The following is a 22,593-nucleotide window of genomic DNA, read 5'->3' as shown; positions in this document are numbered from 1 at the left end:
TTTAAAACCTTTTATTTATCTGACAGAGATCACAAGTAGGCAGAGAGGCAGGCAGAGGGAGAGAGGGAGAAGCAGGCTCCCCGCTGAGCAGAGAGCCCGATGTGGGGCTTGATCCCAGGACCCTGGGATCATGACCTGAGCTGAAGGCAGAGGCTTTAACCCACTGAGCCACCCAGGCGCCCCGCATATTGTAAACTTATGATTAGTAATTTTTATTATTAGGGTGAGGTGGGGTGGGTGGATTAGGTTATAGGTAGACAAGTTTCTCTGAGGAGATAAAGCCTAAACTGGCCCCTCAGCAGAGAGTAGGGGAGTCAGCTAGGTTTTAGGTGGGCCATTGTAGGTCAGCGGAAAGGTCATTATAGGCAGAGGGAGCAGTTTATCCTGAGACTGGTAAAGGCTAAAGAAAACTTATTCCAGGAAGTGCAAGGACTCAGTAAGGTTGCGTACCGGTTAGGAGGAGTCAGAAAATTTTTTTAAAGCAAGGTCTTATTTCATCCAGTTGTTAGAGAATGAGAATAATTTCTGAAGATTGCTGACTCACTCTGCCAGAAGTATGTGTATGTATGTGTTGTGTGTGTGTGTGTATTTTAAAGATTATTTATTTGAGAGAAAGCAAGGGCAGAGGAAGAGGGAGAGAGAAGCTTTAGCAGCTTCCCACGTGGGGCTTGATCTTAGGACCCTGAGATCATGACCTGAGCTGAAACCAAGAGTCAGATACTTAACTGACTGAGCCACCTAGGGGCCCCAATAAGTTTATGTTTTTAAATCCAATGAGGCTTTCTTCCCTAGGGTCCTTCAGTGAACTTTATCACATTATACTTGACCCATATAATCTGCCACGAGCCCCAGATTTTTTTTTTTTTAAGATTTTATTTATTTATTTGACACAGAAAGAGAGAGACAGCAAGAAAGGGAACACAAGCAGGGGGAGTGGGAGAGGGAGAAAGAGGCTTCCTGCCAAGTAGGGAGCTCAATGCGGGGCTCAATTCCAGGACCTGGGATCATAACCTGAGTGGAAGGCAGATGCTTAACCGACTAAGCCACCCAGGTGCCCCAGATTACTTTTAATTACCCAAATGCACTGTCCTTCATACGTCTGCCTGTGCTATTGCCTTTGTCCTTCAACTTCCCTTCTCATTTTGTCCTATGGTATTCCTCCTTATCATTCAAGATTTAACATATTGTATAAGAAACAAAAATAGTGTTCCTAAACTAACAATCCTTTTATATACAATAAGATTAAAAGGAAATATGCAAGAATAATAACCTGTACTAAGGGATCAGAAAGAAAATATGACTAAATGGAGAAACATTGTAGTTAGGGTTGGAAAGACTAAATACAATAAGGATGCTAATTCTCCCCAAATTTACTGCATTTAATATAATCCTAGCCAAGATGTCTATCTATCTATCTACACAAATATTTTATAAATTGTTTTAACTGACCAAACTGATTCTAACGTTCATCTGAAAGAATAAACATTCTAAAATAGCTTTGGAAATTCTGAAGAAAAAAAAAAACAGATTTGTTCTGTCAGATATTAACCAATTCAAAGTACCCTACCATTGTAGCTAACGGGATAAGCCACTCTAATCTGTATGAATTAAATTATGTTTCTTACTATTACTTCTCTGTTATATGAGTCAGAACCCTGGGTAAATTTTCATCCTGTTAAGAGGGGAAGATTAGGATGGACTGAAATAAAAGTTACAACCGTGACATTTGCAGATCTTCCCTTTGGGTCCATTTTAATGTTGTGGTTCCCAAAGTGCAGTTGGGAGGATTAGCAGAACCATTATCACTGGAGAACTTGCTAGAAATGCTAATTCTCAGTTCCTGCTTCCAACCTACTGTATCAGAAAATCCTGGAGTAGGACTTAGCAGTCTCTTATAGACACTTGATGCATGCTAAAGTTTGCAAAGTACATTCTTAAAAAAAGAGGTTGTCATCTTCCAGAATTCCTGAAACAGACAAACTGGGCTCCCATGATGGTGGACCATCATAGTAAGAGGCAGTAAATGAGAAAGCAGCTTCACGTGTTAGCGTCCAGTTGAAATTCACCTGGCACAGTTCCAGTCGTAGGTGTTACATTTCAATCCAGCCATTTCTCACATAGTCAACTCCGGGGTGAGTAGCAGCTGGAATTTATTTAATTGACCATGGTTAATGAGGCTCCCAAATAACTCAGCTAGAAAGGTCAGCTTGTAAATAAATTAAATATTTCCTGCTGTATCATACGTCAGTTGATGTGAGCTTGTGACTGTTAAGAGCTCTAACTGTTGGACTAAATAAAAATTTAGGAAAGAGAATCTTCTGGTGAAGGCGGGAGGGTGGTGGGTGGGTGGTACTGTCAATCCATAAGTGATTTTTAAACCATCCTTGGTTTTGTATCATCTGAACCACTGAGTGCCTCACTAACTCTCTTACTGTAGAGTTCACTGTAGTTCGTTTTCCATACTTTTATTTCCTGAGAGGAAGACTTTAACACTCACTCCTCTAAATGCCCTTTAATGATAGTACTTTTCCCTCCAATAGTAATAGTCTCAGGTTTTAAATTTTGTCTTTATGAAAAACACTTGTGCAAAGAATGATGGACAGTCTATTTCGATGTATTCAGAGGTATGAAAAGACCATGTGTTTTTGGCAAGATGTTCTGCAGGAAGGTACTAGGCTGAGGCAGGTAAGGCATTCCTCTCTGGTGCAGAATTTCAGGGACCCCTAAAACTCAATAATCAAGTAATACTTTAACGGATACAGTTGATACAAAAGAAAGAAAATCCATGATGAATAAAATACCAAAGTTTTAAATAAAGTCAGGATCATGTCTGTGGTAGGTTGAACCATATTGGAACCTATGACAAAAGGGCAAAGTCAGTGATACTTACCTTGACTCTGAAAAAAATCACAGGTAAGTGTGAAACTAGGACCCCGTTTCACTTGATTGGTAATATAAAATTGTGTTTGTATATATAATATTAATACTATATTGTTTTTCTTTTTCTGCTTCTAGGGATATACTAATATCACCATCATGCTGGCAGTATGCTATCCTTCTTAACCGATTCAATTATTCCTTTGAACTGGAAAAAGATTTACATTTAAAGGGCTATCACACACTCTTTCAAGGATCTTTACCCTACTATCCTAAATCAATGAGGTGTTACCTTAGCAGAACTCCAGATAGAATGCCTTCAGAAAGACACCAAATTGGAAATCTAAAAAAATATTATCTCCTGAATGCTGCCTCTCTTCTCCCAGTATTGGCTCTGGAATTAAGGGATGGCGAGAAGGTTCTGGATCTCTGTGCTGCTCCTGGAGGCAAATCGATAGCTCTGCTTCAGTGTGCTTATCCAGGTAGTGTGCTTTTCTTTCAGTAATTGACAACTTTTAAATACCCATGTATTTCAAAGTACTTTCAAAGTATATGGGAAGAAGTGTAAGATTGAGTTTGCAGACTTTGAAAATCTGAAAACCAGGGACAGTATGTAGAATGGAAGTTTTAGCTGAGGAATCAGTGTAATTTTTTTTTTTTTTTATTTTCAGCTATGTATTTGCAGGTAATTTTGAACAAAACAATCACATTTTGTAAACATAAATCTGTTAGGTAAAATGAATCCTGATATGCCAATAACAAAGATTTTTTATTTTATTGTTGACTTTTATACTTGAGAGTCTTGTATGATATGTCATCATACTTCTAGGCAACAAAATATGCACATTCAAAGTCATTTTTTGTATCATTAGACCATAAGGTTGTAAGGCGGTTTTGTCTAATAGAAATATAATGTGAAGTGCATATAAAATTTAAAATTTTTAAGTACTTGTTAAAAAAAGTAGAAACGGTTGAGCTTAATTTTAGTAATAACATTGTGACCCAGTACATCCAAAATATTTCAACATGTAATCAAAATAAAAGTTATTAAAGAGACATTTTGCATTCTTATTTTCTTACAAAGTCTTCAAAAGGGGTATGTATTATACGGCACATTTCAGTTTGGGCTAGCTGCCTTTTAAGTGCTCATAGCCACATGTAGCAAATGCGTATGATATTAGACAATGCAATTCCTTTTTTTTTTTTTTTTTTAAGATTTTATTTATTTATTGACAGAGAAGAGCATAAGGAGGGGGAGCCCAGGCAAAGGGAGAAACAGGCTCCCTGCTGAGGAGGGAGCCCAGGGTGGGGCTTGACCGACCCTGGGATCATGACCTGAGCCAGAGGCAGACGCTTAACTGACTGAGCCACCCAGGATTCCCTGCACAATGCAATTCTAAAAGACTTTGATAAGTTTTTTGGAAGTAACTTACCTTTACCATTATTAGTATAAAAATGATGAAATGTATGTAAATGTACATTTTTATATTTGTTAAAAGTAATGAGTCAAGCAATAGCATAAATTATTTTCCTAATTAGATAATAGGACTTTTTAAAAAATTACTTCAGATTTCCCTGGATAAGTATTACTTATTGCTTGGTAAGATAGGGTTCAGCATCAGTTATGTCTGATTTTTGTCTGATGGTTTTTATGAATGCAGATGCTGTTTTTTATTATAGATTGTGATGGAAATGATGGGAATTATGTTATAGTGGTTTCACCAAGCTCTTTAAATCTTGAATTATGACCCCAAATGTCCATAAATATTTTTCTTCAAGCATTATTTTAATGATCTGCTAAGTAAGCACCAGCTTTTGATTTTGTTGAAGGGAAAGGGTTACAAACCATCTCTGTTACTAAAGGCTACTTTGCCTAGTTGTTTAACTCATTCACTTTCTTAGCCAAGGTACCCATGTGTTTAATTGCCTTTGTTTGGTCCTTTGTAAATTTCTGTACCCTGGCACAATTTGCTGTAAAAAGATTCTGGATAAGTGGGAAGCATGCTTCTCAGTTATAAGGTTGGTGACGTGTCATTGTGAAAGGAGATGCCCTGACCGGAGGTGTGCTTTAGGAAGTGATCTGAACATTGATTTTTCTAAAACTATCCAACTTTGCTTATTATCCCTTAGAAAGTTGTTAGTATCCCTAGGGCATGCAAAGCCCAGTTTGAAGACTGCTAATTTATATCTTCCTTTGAGAGCACTCCCTGTTGAAATAGATTTCATAAACTTTTTTGACAGCTGTGAATCCAGTAGTATTAGGCGTTGGTACAAATTAATCCGTTAACTACGTATTTAGGAGGAAACATAATGTGTGTTTTAGAGTTGTTATTAAAACTCTGTTATTGAAGCTTGCTGTATTTTTTAATGTAAGAAATCAGAACAAAAGAGGTAATTTTATAAGGTTATTTTTATTATTTTTATAATTTGAGCTGAAGATTTATGGAATCATGTGATAAGGAGTATTTTTACTTTCTTTTTTTGTGTTCTTTGGCAGTATTCTTATTGTCTGTTATCAATTTTGAATAGAGAATTTTTAGTATTGTAAAAAATGGAAGAGAAATATGAAATTTGGGTACCATGTTAAAGAGAGCATTTTAATCCTAAATTATCCTTATTAATAGGCTGTATTTTACATGCTTATGATAGGGAAGCTGATTTGATTAGGAATACAAATGCAAACTGATATATCCTAGGAGTTTGAATTGGAGAAGAATCTTACTGTTCTTACATCAAGGGCAATGAACTATAGGCACTGTTCCAAATAAAGAAGCTTTTCATTAAGTAGTACTGATGATAATGGTTTGGTAAGAAGTACAGATGTCTTCATGCTGATGCTCAAAGCCCAAATTAGGTTAGCTACACTGCTTGAATTTGGAATGTGGAAGCAATACTAAAATAAGCTTTTAAAAACAAAACCTAAAATGATGGCTGCAACTAAATGTGCATTTATACAACAAATTTCTTTAGATCACTACTGGCCTTTATTCTGGGCCAAGAGGCTCACAGCTTTAAATGATTAAAAAGCTCATATTTTAGGATGATTAAATTAGTTTATTTCTCTTTTGGTCCAGCTGCTCCCACCTGTTGACACAGTGACAGATTATCCATTTTTTTGTTTTTGTTTTTGTTTTTGTCAATACGGCCTTTGTTAACCTAATATGTGCCAGGGACTGTAGTAATCACATTGAGTAAATCTGTGTTTTCAAACATTTTTTAGTAGTCTTTGCTTCCAGTGTCTTACGCTGTATTTCTATATATACATGTTTCTGAAGTCCTAGGGCTCTGAAGAACACAGTGTGAGTAACATGGTGTATAGATCTTCTTTAACTCTGCAGCACCATTAGTTGGGCATTATTATGCCCACTTTAAAGATGAAATCAAGTAGCAGAGGTGGGATCTCAACTCAGATTTTCAGGCATGTGCACTTGACTCTGTTTTGAGGTCTCCTAATGTTACTCAACTGCTGACTTTTCCAGCAACCGCTCCATTAGACAGCTTCTTGAGAATAGGGGCGACAAGCACCATGAAGTGGTTGTATTCTCAAGTGTATTTTAATCTGTTGTCAAACATGTTCTAACAAATTTGTTGTTAAGTTTGTTGTGAAGTTGTAACATTGCTTCCAGACTTCGGAAGAACCTTACAATTAGCTTTCGTATCACTTCTAATATATGGACAATACCATTATTCCAGTTTTTACATTGAGAGGGACATATAATTCCTCTGATAATCAGGATTATGGCTTATGGCTCCAAGGAATAATTAACAGAACTGAAAATAGGCATAATTTTTTTTTCCAAGTTAGTTGCATCAGAGTAAATTAATGAATGAAACTAGCAGCCCAGTTTCTTTCCATGGACCAAAGGCTGCCTTAAACAGATGTAAAGCCTCAATGACTTAAGTATTTTTTTTTTTTTAAATTCACCCCCTTTCCTGCCTAGATGAATAAAATACCAAGATTTGGCTTATTTTTGACAATTTAAACATGAAGTTAATTCTGTTTCAATGTAGAAAGTCTTAGTATATATATGAAACTTGAGTTGTGATGTCTTATATTACATATTTTAAAAAGTTTAACTAATCTAAGACAATTTCAAATAAAATCTACATCTAGGGCAAACAGTGTAACATAAAGCTATGTTTTAAGTAAGAGAGTTCTTTTAAAATGCTGAATTAAGGGGCACCTGGGTGGCTCAGAGGGTTAAGCCTCTGCCTTCGGCTCAGGTCATGATCTCAGGGTCCTGGGATCGAGTCCCACATCGGGCTCTCTGCTCAGTGGGGAGCCTGCTTCCTCCTCTCTCTCTCTCTGCCTGCCTCTCTACCTGCTTGTGATCTCTGTCTGTCAAATAAATAAATAAAATCTTTAAAAAATAAAATAAAAAAAATAAAATGCTGAATTAAGAATCTAGACTGAAGTTAAAAATCTTGACTAAATTTAATGAAAAGCTGACTTGATTTTCACTTTTAATAGTTTAAATATTCTTATGATGCCGTGTTTCAGATCAACTCAGCCACATTAGTGAGCACATACTATGTGTGCAAGGCTTTTGATGGTAGGTATGGAGCTGTGAAAGATGCATAAATAACTAAGACTTTGGATTCTTATAGAATGACAGACTAGGTCTTTTAACCAACTCCTGGTGAAAACAACTCTTGCTGAAAACAACTAACAAATGTAGCATATAGTATTAAAAACAGAATCTTTTTAAATGCATTGGTGATCTCCAAATACTCACTGACCAAAATCTAAGAGATAATGGGAACCCAGAAGATCAGTTGAGCATCAAAGCTAGCTTTTCACTTATGGAGCATTTGCTTAACCTGAAAAAGTTGAATGTTGATATTCATTGCTTCATGAAAATATGCAAATAAAAGACAAAGCCAGAGCTTGCCCAAGAGAACATCTGCTAGGAGGTTAACTTACAGAAAGCTGAGATTCCAAAATGGTATACCTTCCATGTAAGGTAAACTAAGAAGAAATTGTCCTATCCCAAGGGACTGAAAAAGGAAACTGTCTGTTTTCAACTTTGATAATGGAGGAGGAATAGAAATAACCTCCAAAATTGTGTAAGCACAGCTAAGCCAGTGTAGACCATTATGGTGAAGTTGCAGAACATTGAAAAAGAGATCTTAATAGCAGCCCGAGAGGACAGATGGTTTACCTTCAAAAGACAGCAGACTGAGGATTGACCTTTGAAAGTAACAATGGAAACTAGCATTCAGAGGAACAATGTCCTGAGAAAAGGGGACTATAAATCCAGAAATATATTCACCAAAATATCCCTGAAGAACAAAAGTGAAATGACATTTTTTTTTTAGAGAGATAGAGTATAAGTTTGTCACCAGTGATTCTGAAAGATGTGCTTCAGGAAAAAGGAAAGCCATTGTAGATGGATGATAAGGTAATAAGAAGAAATGAAGAACAAAAAAGATGGGCAATATATAGGTAAAATCTAAAAGTCATTGACTAGAGAAGACAATGATGATAATATTTTGTGTAGTTAAAAAATGTAAGCCCAAATAAAACCCAAATATATAGTAACAGCATCTAGTTTGGGAGGGAGAATTAAAAGATTATTACATCTTTTAGGAAAAACAGATTGACTAACTTTATATTTTTTTTACATAAGCATGCATGTTAAAATTTTTAAGTTTACCAGTAAAATAGTGGGAATGGAATATAATATTTAAACCAGAAAAAGGGAGAAGTAGAGTGAAAAATAATTAAGACATGGGTCTTTCCTAGTATCTGATGGGGACAAGGTGTGACTTTGGGGAGGTCTCTTGGCCCCAGTTTATGTTCCACCACAGATGTCTTTGACTTCACCTTTACTCCCATTCCTTACTTAAAGGCTTGAGACCTTTGAATTGTTTCCAGACTGGAGAAACCCTAGAAAAGATCCATGCTGTTCCTGCAGTTTTATGCTGATAGGGTTAACTGCTGTCACAAATTGAGCAGCCTCCAGATGGCTGCCAGCTGACAAGCAAAAATCACCACACCTGAGTGCTTGCTATAACTGGCCTTGGGACTCTCTGGCTTGTTTGTAGGGGCCAGATAGCACAATCCTGAAGTGTGTGGGAGTTACCAACTCTTGGAATGGACTTTGACCAACGAGAAGCCGAAGACAGGAAGATGACAGCAGATTAATTGTTCTCCCTCCTTATTCCACTAAACCCCATAGTTTCTTCTAAGGCTCATCAATTTCAGATGAGAGATGGACCAGTGCTGTAGCCCGCTTGACTACAAACCCTTTTATATTTATGCTCTGTCTTTGTATGATTTCCTTCTTTTTCCTTTCACTCTAGTTTCCCTGTAGTCGTAGCCCCTCCAAAACATTAACTTTTGCCTTCAGTCATTTTCTAGTGATCTCTGGCTTTTAGACAATTGTCCATAACCTACATTAGCGGATCCTCCAGAAGTCCCTGAAATAAACATGTAAACTAAATTTAAAAAGAGTATACTACCTGTATAAATGCAACTTTAAGGTGATTTCTTACTCCTTTCTCCCCACTAACAAAATTGATGCCGTCTCCTGAGCACTTTCCATATAGAAATTGCGGTGTGGTGGTAGTAGAAAGGGTAAGCAGTGCAAGCAAACACCACTCATGAGGCAAAATATGGTTAAGTACTGTGGAAGAGGTTCGAAGTATGTATGAGAAGTGGACAAGTCAGTCAAATTTGGTGGAGCACAGAGTATGTTGGTAAAACAGTGGGAGGTTAAAATTAAAAGGTTGTCTTAAGGTCTCATTATCACAGACCTTGAAATAAATCAGTAGTTTGAATTTTAATGGATGATGGGAAATCTTTAAATGTTTTTAATCATGGTGTGACAATCAGAACAACCTATGTATAGATACACATATAGAGAGATATAGGGTCTCAAAAATATTTCCCCCTCTACATTAGAATTTCACTTTCATGTAGTTTTCTAGCTTTGTTTCCCTGGTAACCTAACAGATTGTCACTACGTTTCCAGGCAATATTCATGATAAAAAAAACAGACCCTGGGGCCCCTGGGTGGCTCAGTGGGTTAAGCCTCTGCCTTCCACTCAGGTCATGATCTCAGGGTTCTGGGATCCAGTCTCGCATCGGGTTCTCTGCTCGGCAGGGAGCCTTCCTCCTCTCTCTCTCTGCTTGCCTCTCTGCCTACTTGTGATCTCTCTCTGTCAAATAAATAAAATCTTAAAAAAAAAAAAAAAAAAGAGAGGGAGACCCTGATGGGTAAAATGCAAGTGCCCTGGGGGAAAGAATAAATAAGTCCCAGAGACCCGATAGGGATTCCCTGATTGGGTCTCTCTGAGTACATTGATGCTTGTTACTGGGCAGTCCTCTTGTAACTGAGCATCCCTCATGGGGATCCTGGAAGCTGTGCCCCTGGAGTAGTTAGAAGAGATGTTGTCTCCTGTGGCACATGCAGCTTTTAAGCCAGGACAGCTCCTACACCAATATAAATCTTTTCTTCTTGCACCTATATTACCAGCTTACCAAAGTACAAGGTCTTCGTGAAAGAGGAATGTCTCACTCTGCCCTCCTGGCAAGCTGTGGTTTCTGTCCTTTGTGGGATGATGCTGAACATGGCCTGCATAAATGTTGAGCTGAATCAGACTTGAAAATCTGATGGTTGAAAGACTACCTTAAATAAGACCAGAAAAACCTAGAAATTATAAAAGTGGTATGATTGACTTTTAAAAAATTATAAAACTGAAGAAATAAAAAACATAAATTCAGAAGACAATATAAGAAACATTTGCAGATCAGAAGGCAGAGAAAGGGATAATATCTGTATAATGAAAATATGTCTTACCTGTTAGTAAGAAAAATATAAATAGTGGAGCAGGAAAAAAAACAAAAAACGAAGGATAAGAATAGGCACTTACAGGGGCGCCTGGGTGGCTCAGTGGGTTAAGCCTCTGCCTTCAGCTCAGGTCATGATCCCAGGGTCCTGGGACTGAGTCTGGTATTGGGCTCTCTGCTCAGCAGGGAGCCTGCTTCCCCCCCCCCCACCCCGCCTGCCTCTCTGCCTACTTGTGATCTCTCTGTCAAATAAATAAATAAAATCTTAAAAAAAAAAAAAAAGGATAGGCATTTACAGAAAAGCAAAACCAAATGGCAAATAGAAAATGAAAAAATTATACTACAACATCACATCCCATTAACACTTCTTGGGGGAGTTTGGTGGAGGGACAGGGTGATATTTACTAAAAGTAAAAATTCCCCTTCCCTAACCTATCTATACCTCTGGAACTGTCTCATAAAAATAAAAATTTTGAAAGGACAACTGTAGAAGGATGTTTATTAAATTTTATTTTTAATTTTTTTTGTTTATTGAATTTTACTAGTGATAACAATGTGAATGCCCCATGATTGGTAATGGATAAATAAAGGATGATATATCTATTTCATATACTATTTAGCAGCCTTTAAAATTATTTATATTCCTACCAGTTGACTTGGTGGTTTTTTTTTAAAGTATTGGCATACATAGAGAAGAAGTCATATATAAATGTGTGGGTTGATAATATAAGTTCCTTTTGTTGGGGTAGTTGGGCAGTTGATGGAGAGGGTAGATGAAGAATGAGACGAAAAAAATGACAATATGAAAATATTACATAATTTCACTTATCAGTTTTATATGGGTATACAAAAAGAGATGTGATATGGTATGATTATTAAATGGCTATCTGAACACTGGGTTTGAGGTAGTTTTTGATCTTTATACTTCTGTGCATTCAAAAATATGCTTGTATTTATTTATTTATTAAAGATTTTATTTATTTGTTTGTCAGAGAGCACAAGCAGGCAGAGTGGCAGGCAGAGGTAGAGAGAGAAGTAGGCTCCCTGCTGAGCAAGGAGCCTGATGTGGGATTCCATCCCAGGACCCTGGGATCATGACCTGAGCCGACGGCAGCGGCTTAACCAACTGAGCCACACAGGCATCCCCAAAAATGTGCTTGTATTTATATATTATATAATTTATATTATATAATAAATACATATAAATATTTATAAAAATATACACATATACTTAAATAAAGGAAAGACAAAATAACTTTCATTAGGGAATGAACCATTTTGCTAGGTGTCTTTGTACCGAGAAGCAGTATAGGGGAGGTAGCCAGTGTAGGGGAGATAAAGTTTCTCTTCCATCCTCTAGGATTTTTCATTGGGACTGACAAAAAAGGTTTGTAGAAGTAAGGCATACAAATTTTATTTAATAAAATTTTACATGTACATGGGTGTTGCCATAGGAAAATGGAAGGTCCACAAAAGTGGCTAATCATAAGTGCTTATGTAGTAGGTTGAACACAGAGTGCCAGTTTTGGAAAACGTTGGGAGGGAGAAGACAGGAAGGATTTTTTAGCAAGATCTGTACAGATTTCTTTTGGCCCAGATGCCCCAACTCTGGTGATAAGAATAGTTCCTCCCTTCTGATATAGAGAGAGTATTTTTCATATGGGATTTCATCTCCTTTTAGGAAGAAAAAGGGAGGTAAAAATGCCCTTCCTGCTATGCTATTATTCAAGTGCCTTGAATTCAAAATAATCAACATGCCAAAGTGGCATATTTTGGAGAGGCATGTTCTGAATCCTTTCACTAGTACAGTCTCCATTTTACAAATAAGGGAACTGAGACTTTTTTTAATGAGGTCATGAACACTTTTTAAAATTTAAATTCAATTAACATATAGTGTATTATTAGTGACAAAGCTGGAGTTCAGTGATTTCATCAACACCTAGTACTCATTATATCATGTACCCTCTTTAATGCCCACCACCTTTTTACCCCATCCCCACCTCTGTCCCCTTCAGCAACCCTCAGTTTGGGAAACAGACTCTCAAGGAGAGCTGAGTAACTTCCCCAGAATCTGATAGTTCATAATTTGAGCCCGTGTCTTACCATAGAGCTAGTAGCTCTACATGCTTTCTTCCATATATTGCATAACTTATATTTAAAATGAAAGTCTTCTGTCCTGGAAAGACATATATTTGGATATAGATAGATAGATAGATAGATAGATAGATAGATAGATATGGATATATAACAGAATATATCATTTACTCTTAAGAGCTTTAGAGAGAACTGTATTTGAGGTATTGATTGTATAGCATATCTTTAGGAATCCATAATTAAATTTGAATGAGTAAATGGTCAGCGCTGCTAACAGGCTGTGTAGACAGGACTATTGTGAATGTTTTGTATGTGTGTATATTGCTGTTTTTAAAACCTTAGTCTAATCATAGTATTTATCTCTGTGCCCTATATCTGCATAATTATGATGAATTGATATCATTCTGAAATTTATTTGATTAAAAGTAGGAATTTAACAATTCCATTGCATTCATTTTAAAACTTTTTAACCCTTTGTATTTAGGTTATCTTCACTGTAATGAACATGATAGTCTGAGATTGAGGTGGCTGAGGCAGACATTAGAATCTTTCATCCCACAGCCTTTGGTAAATGTAATTAAAGTGTCTGAATTGGATGGCAGAGAAATGGGAGCTGCCCAGCCTGAAATGTTTGACAAGGTACAGTTATTACATTGTGACAAACCGATGTGCTCCCAGTGATACCACTGTTATTTTGCTTTGTTGTTGTTGTTTTCCATTTGCTTCCAGACATAGCCTGATAGAATTTCTCAGTACTCTGGGAAATTTTGATAAAGTGAACAAGGAAGCAGTTTTCATTTGATGGTCAGCATGGTTCAAAGGAAGTGGTAACACTGGGATTGGGGATTATTGAATGTTTTTATTTCCAGGTGCCTCACAGATACTCAGGAAAAGATCAGATATTATTTGGGTCAGTGCACAAACATGTACGCTATATTGTTTTAATTTGGTAACATTTCATATCAGAGTATGACAGTTGAAGAAAAACATTTCAGCAAACCAAAATTGAAATATTAGTTCTCAAAAATAAATGCTGAGAATTCAGAAATATAGTAATGTTTGTTTAAAACAAGTAACTTGTAAAAGATTTTGCTATAGCCATCAAGAATATGAAATACGAGTAGATAATAGTAGACTTTTAGTCCTCCTATTCCCTCTCCCCACCAAAGCAAAAACAAACACTGAAAGGACACGAGAAATTTTCCTGTAAAGTACTAGTGAAGAAATGTCATAAAGAATTTACCATAATATATTTTTGGTTTTAAAAGAAATGTCTTTGTTAGCTGTTTTTTGTCATATTTTACATAGCTTCTCCATGTATTTTGACTATATTCTCAATGCATGTGTGGATTATATATTCTTTTTTTCTCTAGGTGTTGGTTGATGCTCCCTGTTCAAATGATCGAAGTTGGTTGTTCTCTTCTGATTCTCAGAAGGCATCCTGGAGGATAAGCCAAAGGAGGAATTTGCCCATTCTGCAGCTAGAACTATTAAGGTGAGGGCTATTAAAACAAAAGTTATTCTGGTTTCTAATGTAATTTAAGTTGGCATGAGAAATCATGACACAGAGGATTCCCCAAATGGAGCGTTTCCTGTGTAGGTGTTGGTAATTATTCCTCCAAAGGCTGTATTCAGAAAATTCTTAACCTTTTTCCTTCCAGCTCTCATGCTGTAAGGCGCCACTGCCCCCCCACCCCCTCAGTGAAATGTAGTATTGCTATGCATTGTTTTTTAAAGGCCACGTATGATTTTATTGTGGTTTAAAGTTGTTTGCAAATCAGGACCATCTCAAACCTAGGGGTCAGCACACTATTCTTTCACCAGAACCCGAACAGCCCCCCATAATAGTAGCTTTGGACTAGGATGTATTTTTTTTTTTTATAACGGATACATTGTTCTGGATGAGTCAGCCTCCTAGGAAGTTGTGGTTTATTGTTGACATTTACCGTCCCTTGAAGAATTTTCTAGAAGCATGTGTCCACCAAAAGATACTTGGTTTTCTTCCAAATAGAGGCTTTTGGGGACATTTGTACTGGTTTCAAAAGAGTTTTCTAGTTATACCCTACTTGCAGGTAATTCCTATTCAATGCAGAACAAAAATTCTCTGGAATATTTAAAATATAATTTAATGACGTAATACCACTTGGATTATTAACTTTTGCATGTTGCATAGATCCTGCTATGATTTCTTTCTCACCTGAACTTTCTTGATTTGGCTTCTTAATTATTCCGTCAACTCTGGGCCTTGCCATTGTTATACCTTATACCTTATAACAGACAGTAAGTTTTATGACTGCTTATTAGCGTTGTGACCTCTGATTTTATTTTTAAACTGTGATTAAGGAACCAAGCTTTCTGAAAATATCATTTTTCCTTCTCTTTCATGAAGAATCATCTCTTCACTTCTTTTTCTTCCTGTACATTACCAAGCTTTTTGTGTTTTATATTCTATTGCTTTTCCTCCCATCTATGCTCAGTTCATTGTAATCTGTTTTCTGTTCCCCTTATTCTTCCAAATTTATGCTTGTTAAGGCTACTAAAGATACATTAAATTGACAAATATTTTTCAGTTTTAACTTTACTTGATCTCTTAATAGTATTTTAAAAATGTATCTTATTATATAGCTATTACATGGAAACATTTTCATTGTAAAGAACTCAAATAATGAAAATGAAGCAAAAGGCCCCTTGGCCATGGACCCAACCAACTACCAGCTTCCTTTACTGAGCTAACTGTTGCACTAGTTTGGTGCACTCTTCCAGATTTTTCCTGTAGTTGTTTTTACAGTTATATGTGCATGGAGAAATACATTTTAAAAATAACTGCTATCATTGTGTATATATTGTTCTGAAACTTATACTTGATTTTTCTTAGTTTTTTCCTTACAGATCTGCTTTGTTCTCTTCCACTTTTGTGAAATGTTAAATAAGATCAGTCTATTATATTCTATTTAATCCTCTATTTTTTGGATACATTTATTCTCCCCCCACCCCGCTTTTTTTTACTTAAACAAACCATCCTTTAATTTGTCTCATTGGACATGATACTAGCATTTTTCTTGATTAAATATCAAAAAGTAGAAACAAGGATCAAACATTTTAGATGTATTGAATTGTTCTCTAAAATAGCTATACCAGGGACTCCTGAGTGGCTGTCAGAGACACGTCTACCTTAGGCTTAGGTTCTGGGATCAAGTACCGCATCAGGCTCCTTGCTCAGTGGGGACCCTGCTTCTCCTCCTGCCTGCTGCTCTCCCTGCTTGTGCTCTCCCTCTCTGACAAATAAATAAAATCTTTAAAAATAAATAAAATAGCTATACCAGTTTATACTTTCTATTTCATTTCTATTTCTATTGCATTTGACCCTATTGACTGCATGTTCCCTCTTCTTCTTCTTCTTTTTTTTTTTTTTTTAAGATTTATTTATTTTTGGTAGGGACAGAGGGAGAGCGAGAAAGAGGGTCTTAAAGCAGACTCTGCGCTAACCATGGAGCCCTGCACTAAGCATGGAGCCCTGCGCAGCTTGATCTCACGACCTTGAGATCATAGCCTGAGCTGAAATCAAGAATCGGAGACTTAACCAACTGTGTCACTCCGGCATCTCTGCTTGTTCCCTCTTATAGTATTCTCTTCCCTTGATTTTTGTGATGATACGCTTTCCTGGTTTTATTCCTACTTACTTTTTTTTAACCTACCCTTAACCATCGCATTTATTACTCATTGCATAGTTACTCGGTTTCCTTAGGCTGCTAAGGTTGGCTCTCTATTTATCTAATGGCTTAAACTGATATAAGATGCTGTCGCTCAAGTGTGGGTGTCAGCTCATCTCCCTAGCCTCAGACCTATGTATTCAGTTATCTATGACATAATCTCTATTTGGAAGCCCCTTGGGAACATAAAACTGAATTTGTCAAGAGGAGAACTCATAGTTTCTAATGCTTTTCTGCCCCCCATCAACAAAATAAAAAATCAAATAGAAACACCACTAATCTACCTCTTTTTTTCTCTATTCTGTATCTCAGTAATTTCTATACCATCATACATTTGCCAAAGTCAGAAATCCATCTCCAGCCCCCTTTCTGTTGTACTCAAGTCAATCGCTAAGATGTTTCAGTTGTACCTGTTACATATTTTTCAAGTCCATCCAATTCTATCCATCCTGAATAGCCTAACCTGAGCCACCAGCATTCTGTCATCTGAATCACTGCAGCAGGCTCCTAAATGCCCTGCAGGTCTCCAGGTGTGAGCTTCACTCCACTCTTCAGTAAAGCAAATCCGATCCGAAATGTGAATCTGATTGTGTCATTCTCTTTTTTAAAATCCTGAAGTGGTTCCCATTACCATTAAGATATCAAGTTCTGGTGGGAAAAAAAAAAAAAAAAAAAAAAGAATTCAAATTCCTTAGTATAATATTCAAACTGTCTTTGGATATGTCTTCTTACTTCATTTGCCTCATTGTCTTAGGACCTCTCTTACTTTGTATTCCACCAGAGCAGTTCTTCTAACTCACCTTACAGTGTTCTTTCTGAGGCCAGGGTGTTTCTTTTCCTTTTGGTTGAGAGTTATTACTCATCCTCCCCTTTCTCTTGGCTAAATCTGGGTTCTTTAGAAATTAGCTCTGACCTCTTCTTACTGAAACCGTATCTGACTGTCTAGGACTAGGACTGATATTCCCTTCTTGTCCTTACTTTAATTTAAAAATATATTGTCAGTTCCTTTGCTTAACATTTGCTTAGTACTTATCTCTTTCTTCAACAAGACTGTCACAAGCCCACTGGGAACAGGGGTAGTCTTACTGTTTTTACTGCTAATACATAATTTGGTGTCTGCTATGTAGGAGGTCAGCAAATAACTATTTAAAAATACTAAATTACAAGGGCTGAGTATTTAGAATTTAAATGTGTAATTAAATTTATAGCAAAGTTAATCTGCCAAAAATGATATAATCACTATTGTGCGGCATAGTAATTAGGCATAAATATAAAGCATTTCTGTAATTTATTTTGATTAGTATTGCTTTTATGTAACCAAAGCATGGTTTTAGTGTCAGTTTAGTTTTTTTCCTTCCAATTGGATACATTTCTCTTAACTTCATGTAGCATTTCAGTCATCGTTGTGAAGGTCACACATTTATATAAACCTCACATAGGCACCTACTTACGCCCTAACAACTACTGCCCTTCCTTAGTGGCCACTCCTCTCTCCCATCATCTTATTTCCCAAAAAGAATGGCTTTAGGATTATGTCATTTTAGTAGCATATATAAACAAGGTGCAAAACTGTCATCTCAATCACTACAGGTATAGATTTTTATGTAGTTAGATGTCACCCCTCCCATCTCTTATTCTTTTCCTTGAGCAGCTACACTCCATTGCCTATCTCTGATGCCTGGTCTGTGTGAGAGATTTGGGAGCCACCTAAATAAAATAGTTGAAACTCTGGGTCCCTTGACTGTGTAGTTATGATGATAATGGGGAAAGAATAGTACACCCAAACTATAGGCACAGAGAATGGTTCTTATTCCATGACATCTACAAGTTTGGGGGTTGAAAAGATGAAGGGAAAAATGATAATTCCAGTCACAATTTCTCTTTTACCTCCTGTCCTTGACCAAAAATGAAATATATATTAATAGTAATTTTCTCATCGGGGATAGCTCTATCACTATACCACATACAAAGAAATTTCTGAATTTCTTTGAAATCTTTGTCACCTGGTTATTGCCTTTACCTTCCTTTAACAAAAGGTTATCCTTTTATTCCACAATAAGAAACAAAGGGTTTCAAATGCAAACATAGACAGGAAAGTAAATATATTGATGTATGAGTTTTAGTCACAAGTATAAAGGATTGACTGTAGATCCTTATTTGCATTTGCAAAGAGCAATTAGAAAGGAAGAAAGCAAATATTGCCTAGCCTGATATTGTGGACAGAAGATGACACTCAGAAGGGAGAAAATGAGTGGAACAGATAACTGAGAGGCAAGTAAAGAAAACTTTTTGTACTGTTTTGTTGAAGACTAGTATTTGCATTTGTCAGCTGACCGATATGGTACTCAGAGATACTTTATGTCCTCTGTGGCTGTACATTCATTTGCCTCACCAGAAATTATTCATATTTATATTAATTAGGTATCTGCATGGTGTTCACAGTTTTAACTTTTGAGAACACAATACTGTACAAGCAAATACTACTCTTAACATATTTTTATGAATGTGATACTTAAAATAGAAATTTTGCTTATTACTATTAAATATTTTATCTATTTATTTGAGAGACAGAGATTGCATGCAGAGCAGGGGGAGGGGCAGAGGGAGAAGGAGAAGCAGACTCCCTGCTGAGCAGGGAGCCCTGTGTGGAGCTAGATCCCTGGCATCATGACCTGGCATCATGACCTGAGCCAAAGGCAGTTACTTAACCATTTGAGCCACCCAGGCATCCCAGCACTTTATTTAATAGAAGTTTCTGGACGTTACTTTTTTTTTTTTAAGAGTAATGTTAGTAGATATCTAAGTCTTTTAAAATTCTTTTAAAAATTAATGTATATTTATAATCATGAAAATAGTAACCTAACTTGATTTTTCGTTTTAGCATGGAAAGCATATTGGAAGACACAATGGTGACAGGAGCTAGAGATCCCAAAGCACATGAGTTCATTGCACACTTATTGAGGACTCTTTCATTTATCCATACAGAAATGGAAAAATTAGAATCTTCTATTTAATTTATAAAACATGAAGATAAAGTTGTATACAACTCATACATCTTCCCCTGAATCATTTAAGAAGATAAGAATGTGGGACAACAGGGACGCCTGGGTGGCTCAGTTGGTTGGACGACTGCCTTTGGCTCAGGTCATGATCCTGGAGTCCCGAGATCGAGTCCCGCATCGGACTCCCAGCTCCATGGGGAGTCTGCTTCTCCCTCTGACCTTCTCCTTGTTCATGCTCTCTCTCACTGACTCTCTCTCAAGTAAATAAATAAAATCTTTAAAAAAAAAAAAAAAAAGAATGTGGGACAACATTATAAAGAATAATTGAATATAAGCCAGTTTTATTAATGGAGTACCATTTGAAAGTATAACTTTATTATTACTTAGAATAATTTCTGAGACCACTCATTTCTGTTCCCTACTATGTATGTACATACTACAAAGTCAGATTCTCTTGCTTCATTTTTATTTAAATGTATTAGGAAAACAGTGGGAAAATATGCTGAAAATAATATACACATAGTCTCTTTAGAAAGTGGCATGGTGTTTGTGCAAAAGGCATTTACATGATTTTTAGGAGGGAAAGCATGAACCGAAGAGTATGATTTATAACAAAAATATTGGTATGTTATTGCAGTACTATATCATGTCATCCATTTCCTCAGAGAAAATCAATCACATTTAGAATACTGACCCCTTCCGGTTTTCTTTTCTCACTAGTTGACAAGTAAAATCCAATTTGTGAACTCATTGAAAAGGAAGCTTAGATTATTCAGTAACATTCTGAAAATCTGTATAAATCGTCCAGATAACTATTCTTAAAAAGTAGTACTCTGACAGCAAGAATTGTGTTTTAAAAGAAACGTAAAAAAAAAAAAAAATCCCCAACAACTCCTCTGTCATGCTTTCGAGCTGAGATAAGGAATACCTAGTGATTATGGAGCATGAGTCTTCATCATTCATTAACATAGTGACCAAAATATTGATGTGTTCATGTTGGAAAAATAATATTTGGATATACAGTTCTATTAGAATAGAAGATTTCCACCACTCTTTTGGTGGTGGAAATAATTTTGGTGGTATATAATTTCTTCTTAAAGATCAACTAATTCATTTAGCTTTGCATGCTGTCATTATATGCTTAGTCATATGTTTGAAATCCAGAAAACAAAAGCAAACCACTATTAATACTAATACTCTTGCTACTACTACTACTTTACTTTCTCTTTTTTCTTCTTTTTTTCTTTAAGTTAAATGGCAGGAGTTAGAGGTTCTCCAATTAAAAATATGTAATTTGGGCAAAGTACACACTTTTTTAAATAAGAGTCTGCAGATCAAACATTCCACATTAAATGAAATTGTAAAAGGTTGAAGGGACATCTGTGGTTTGTAGCTACTATATTTTCAACATTAAAAATATCTCAAGTATAGATTGACAATATGAAATAAAATCTTGAAAAAGAGATTTTATCAATACTTATGAATGGGGCACCTGGGTGCCTCAGTGGGTTGAGCCTCTGCCTTCGGCTCAGGTCCTGATCTTGGGATCCTGGGATCGAACCCCACATCAGGCTCTCTGCTCAACGGGGAGCCTGCTTTCCCCTCTCTCTCTGCCTTCCTCTCTGCCTATTTGTGATCTCTGTCAAATAAATAAATAAATAAAATCTTTAAAAAAAACCCACTTATTAGTTTATCCAACATTTATTAATTATCTTGTATCAGAACTTTGCTAGGCACTGCAGATACAAAAATATACGTGAAATGCTCCTTGTTCTCAAGGTCCACAGGGCAGTTGTCATAACATGGGGCAACGACGTGGTAACAGAGTAGAGTACAGAGGTAGCAAGAGGAGGGATACCCAGCTTTGGTCAGGTTAAAGATGGGGTGTGGGTTTAACAAGTTCTATTTTACAAAATAAACAAACTAAAGGTGTTCTCATAATTTTTCATAACCTGGAAGTAATATAGGCTCATATAGCATTTGAAATATGAAAAGAAATATAAAGAAGAAAATAAGGCATCCATTGAAAGAAATTTATATTGACTTCCTTTGCATATAGTAATCATAACAATAGAAATCATAGTGATATATAACTTGGTATCTTTTTCTATTTAATTTGTTTTGAATATGTTAACCAAATAGTATTTGAAAATATACCTTTGAAATGGCTACATCATAATAAATCGCTCCATTCATTCCTTCATGTATTCAGGTACCTAGGAGTATTAAAGACTTTCTAATGATAGGATCTCATTCATGCAAGAAATAGGTACAAAAACATCCTAGTGGGGAGTAAAACGTCAGCCTTTTCAATGTTCCAGGCAACAGCTTGATAACTCTTTGGAGAAGGAGTTAGCAGCTGGCCTGTGATCCATTTCTCTTTTGATTTCTAGGGAGGCATTCCCACGGAAAAAAGGGCAGGTGACCCTGTTAAACATGTTGATAACTGACCTCCTTGGTAAATAGACTAATGAATTTTGCTGAGAGAACTCTTACTTGTAGTATGCTTTGAGCAGAATATCCCTAGTTAGGATTGCCATGGTAAACACAACCTAGAATCTAGATTTATGAGGCACAGCTTCCTGGAGAATGTCATACAAGCTATTCAGCTCCCTAAGATATATTGGAGATGTGACATATCCTAAATGCTCCCCATTGTGTGAGGTGACCTGCGAACTTTGCTTAGAGAACTCATCTGTTATCGGAGCTAGAAAACATTCTGAACTATAAGCAGGCCTGAGGTAGCCACATCAGATGTCTCTGCCTCCTGTATGCCATTTGATTGCTTGTATACTTGAAATTATTAGTAAAGCTTGATAGTGGCTACGATATCTGGCTTGTGAGACTGATTTGACAATCCAGTCCTTTGTGTCCCTGAACCCCATCCAGGGACCTCTGAGGAAACCTCTTACTCCAGTCCTACATCTAAATCTTGAAATTCAATCTGCTAATTCACATAGCTCTTAGGCAGAGAGTAAGAGTCTTCTCCCTTTATATCCTGTGCATGGAAACATGATTAAAAAGGTGAAACGGTATGACCGGTTGTGCCAGAGTTAGGCAGTTCCAGGAGAATTAGAGTTTGTGATGTTCCATGAATACTAATTTTTCCATTTTG

General features: G+C 36.5%; 1 protein-coding gene across 2 annotated transcripts in view; it reads left to right on the top strand.

Annotated features, from left to right (window-relative positions):
- The window catches only part of NSUN3 (NOP2/Sun RNA methyltransferase 3), a 55,199-nt gene that overhangs the window by 9,563 nt on the left and 23,043 nt on the right, over positions 1-22,593 (top strand). Inside the window, exons 3-6 of one of the 2 annotated variants that reach the window (XM_032351700.1) lie at positions 3,016-3,359; positions 13,251-13,405; positions 14,140-14,261; positions 19,358-19,538. In XM_032351700.1, the coding sequence (XP_032207591.1) occupies positions 3,016-3,359; positions 13,251-13,405; positions 14,140-14,261; positions 19,358-19,490 (754 nt within the window). In that variant the 3' untranslated portion in view covers positions 19,491-19,538. Of the gene's footprint in view, positions 1-3,015; positions 3,360-13,250; positions 13,406-14,139; positions 14,262-19,357; positions 19,539-22,593 lie in introns of those variants that run through there. The other variant, XM_032351696.1, reaches the window with a different exon arrangement.

Source organism: Mustela erminea, chromosome 1 (assembly GCF_009829155.1).
Source record: "Mustela erminea isolate mMusErm1 chromosome 1, mMusErm1.Pri, whole genome shotgun sequence".
Lineage (NCBI taxonomy): Eukaryota > Metazoa > Chordata > Mammalia > Carnivora > Mustelidae > Mustela > Mustela erminea.
This window is presented reverse-complemented; position numbering and strand designations above follow the sequence as displayed.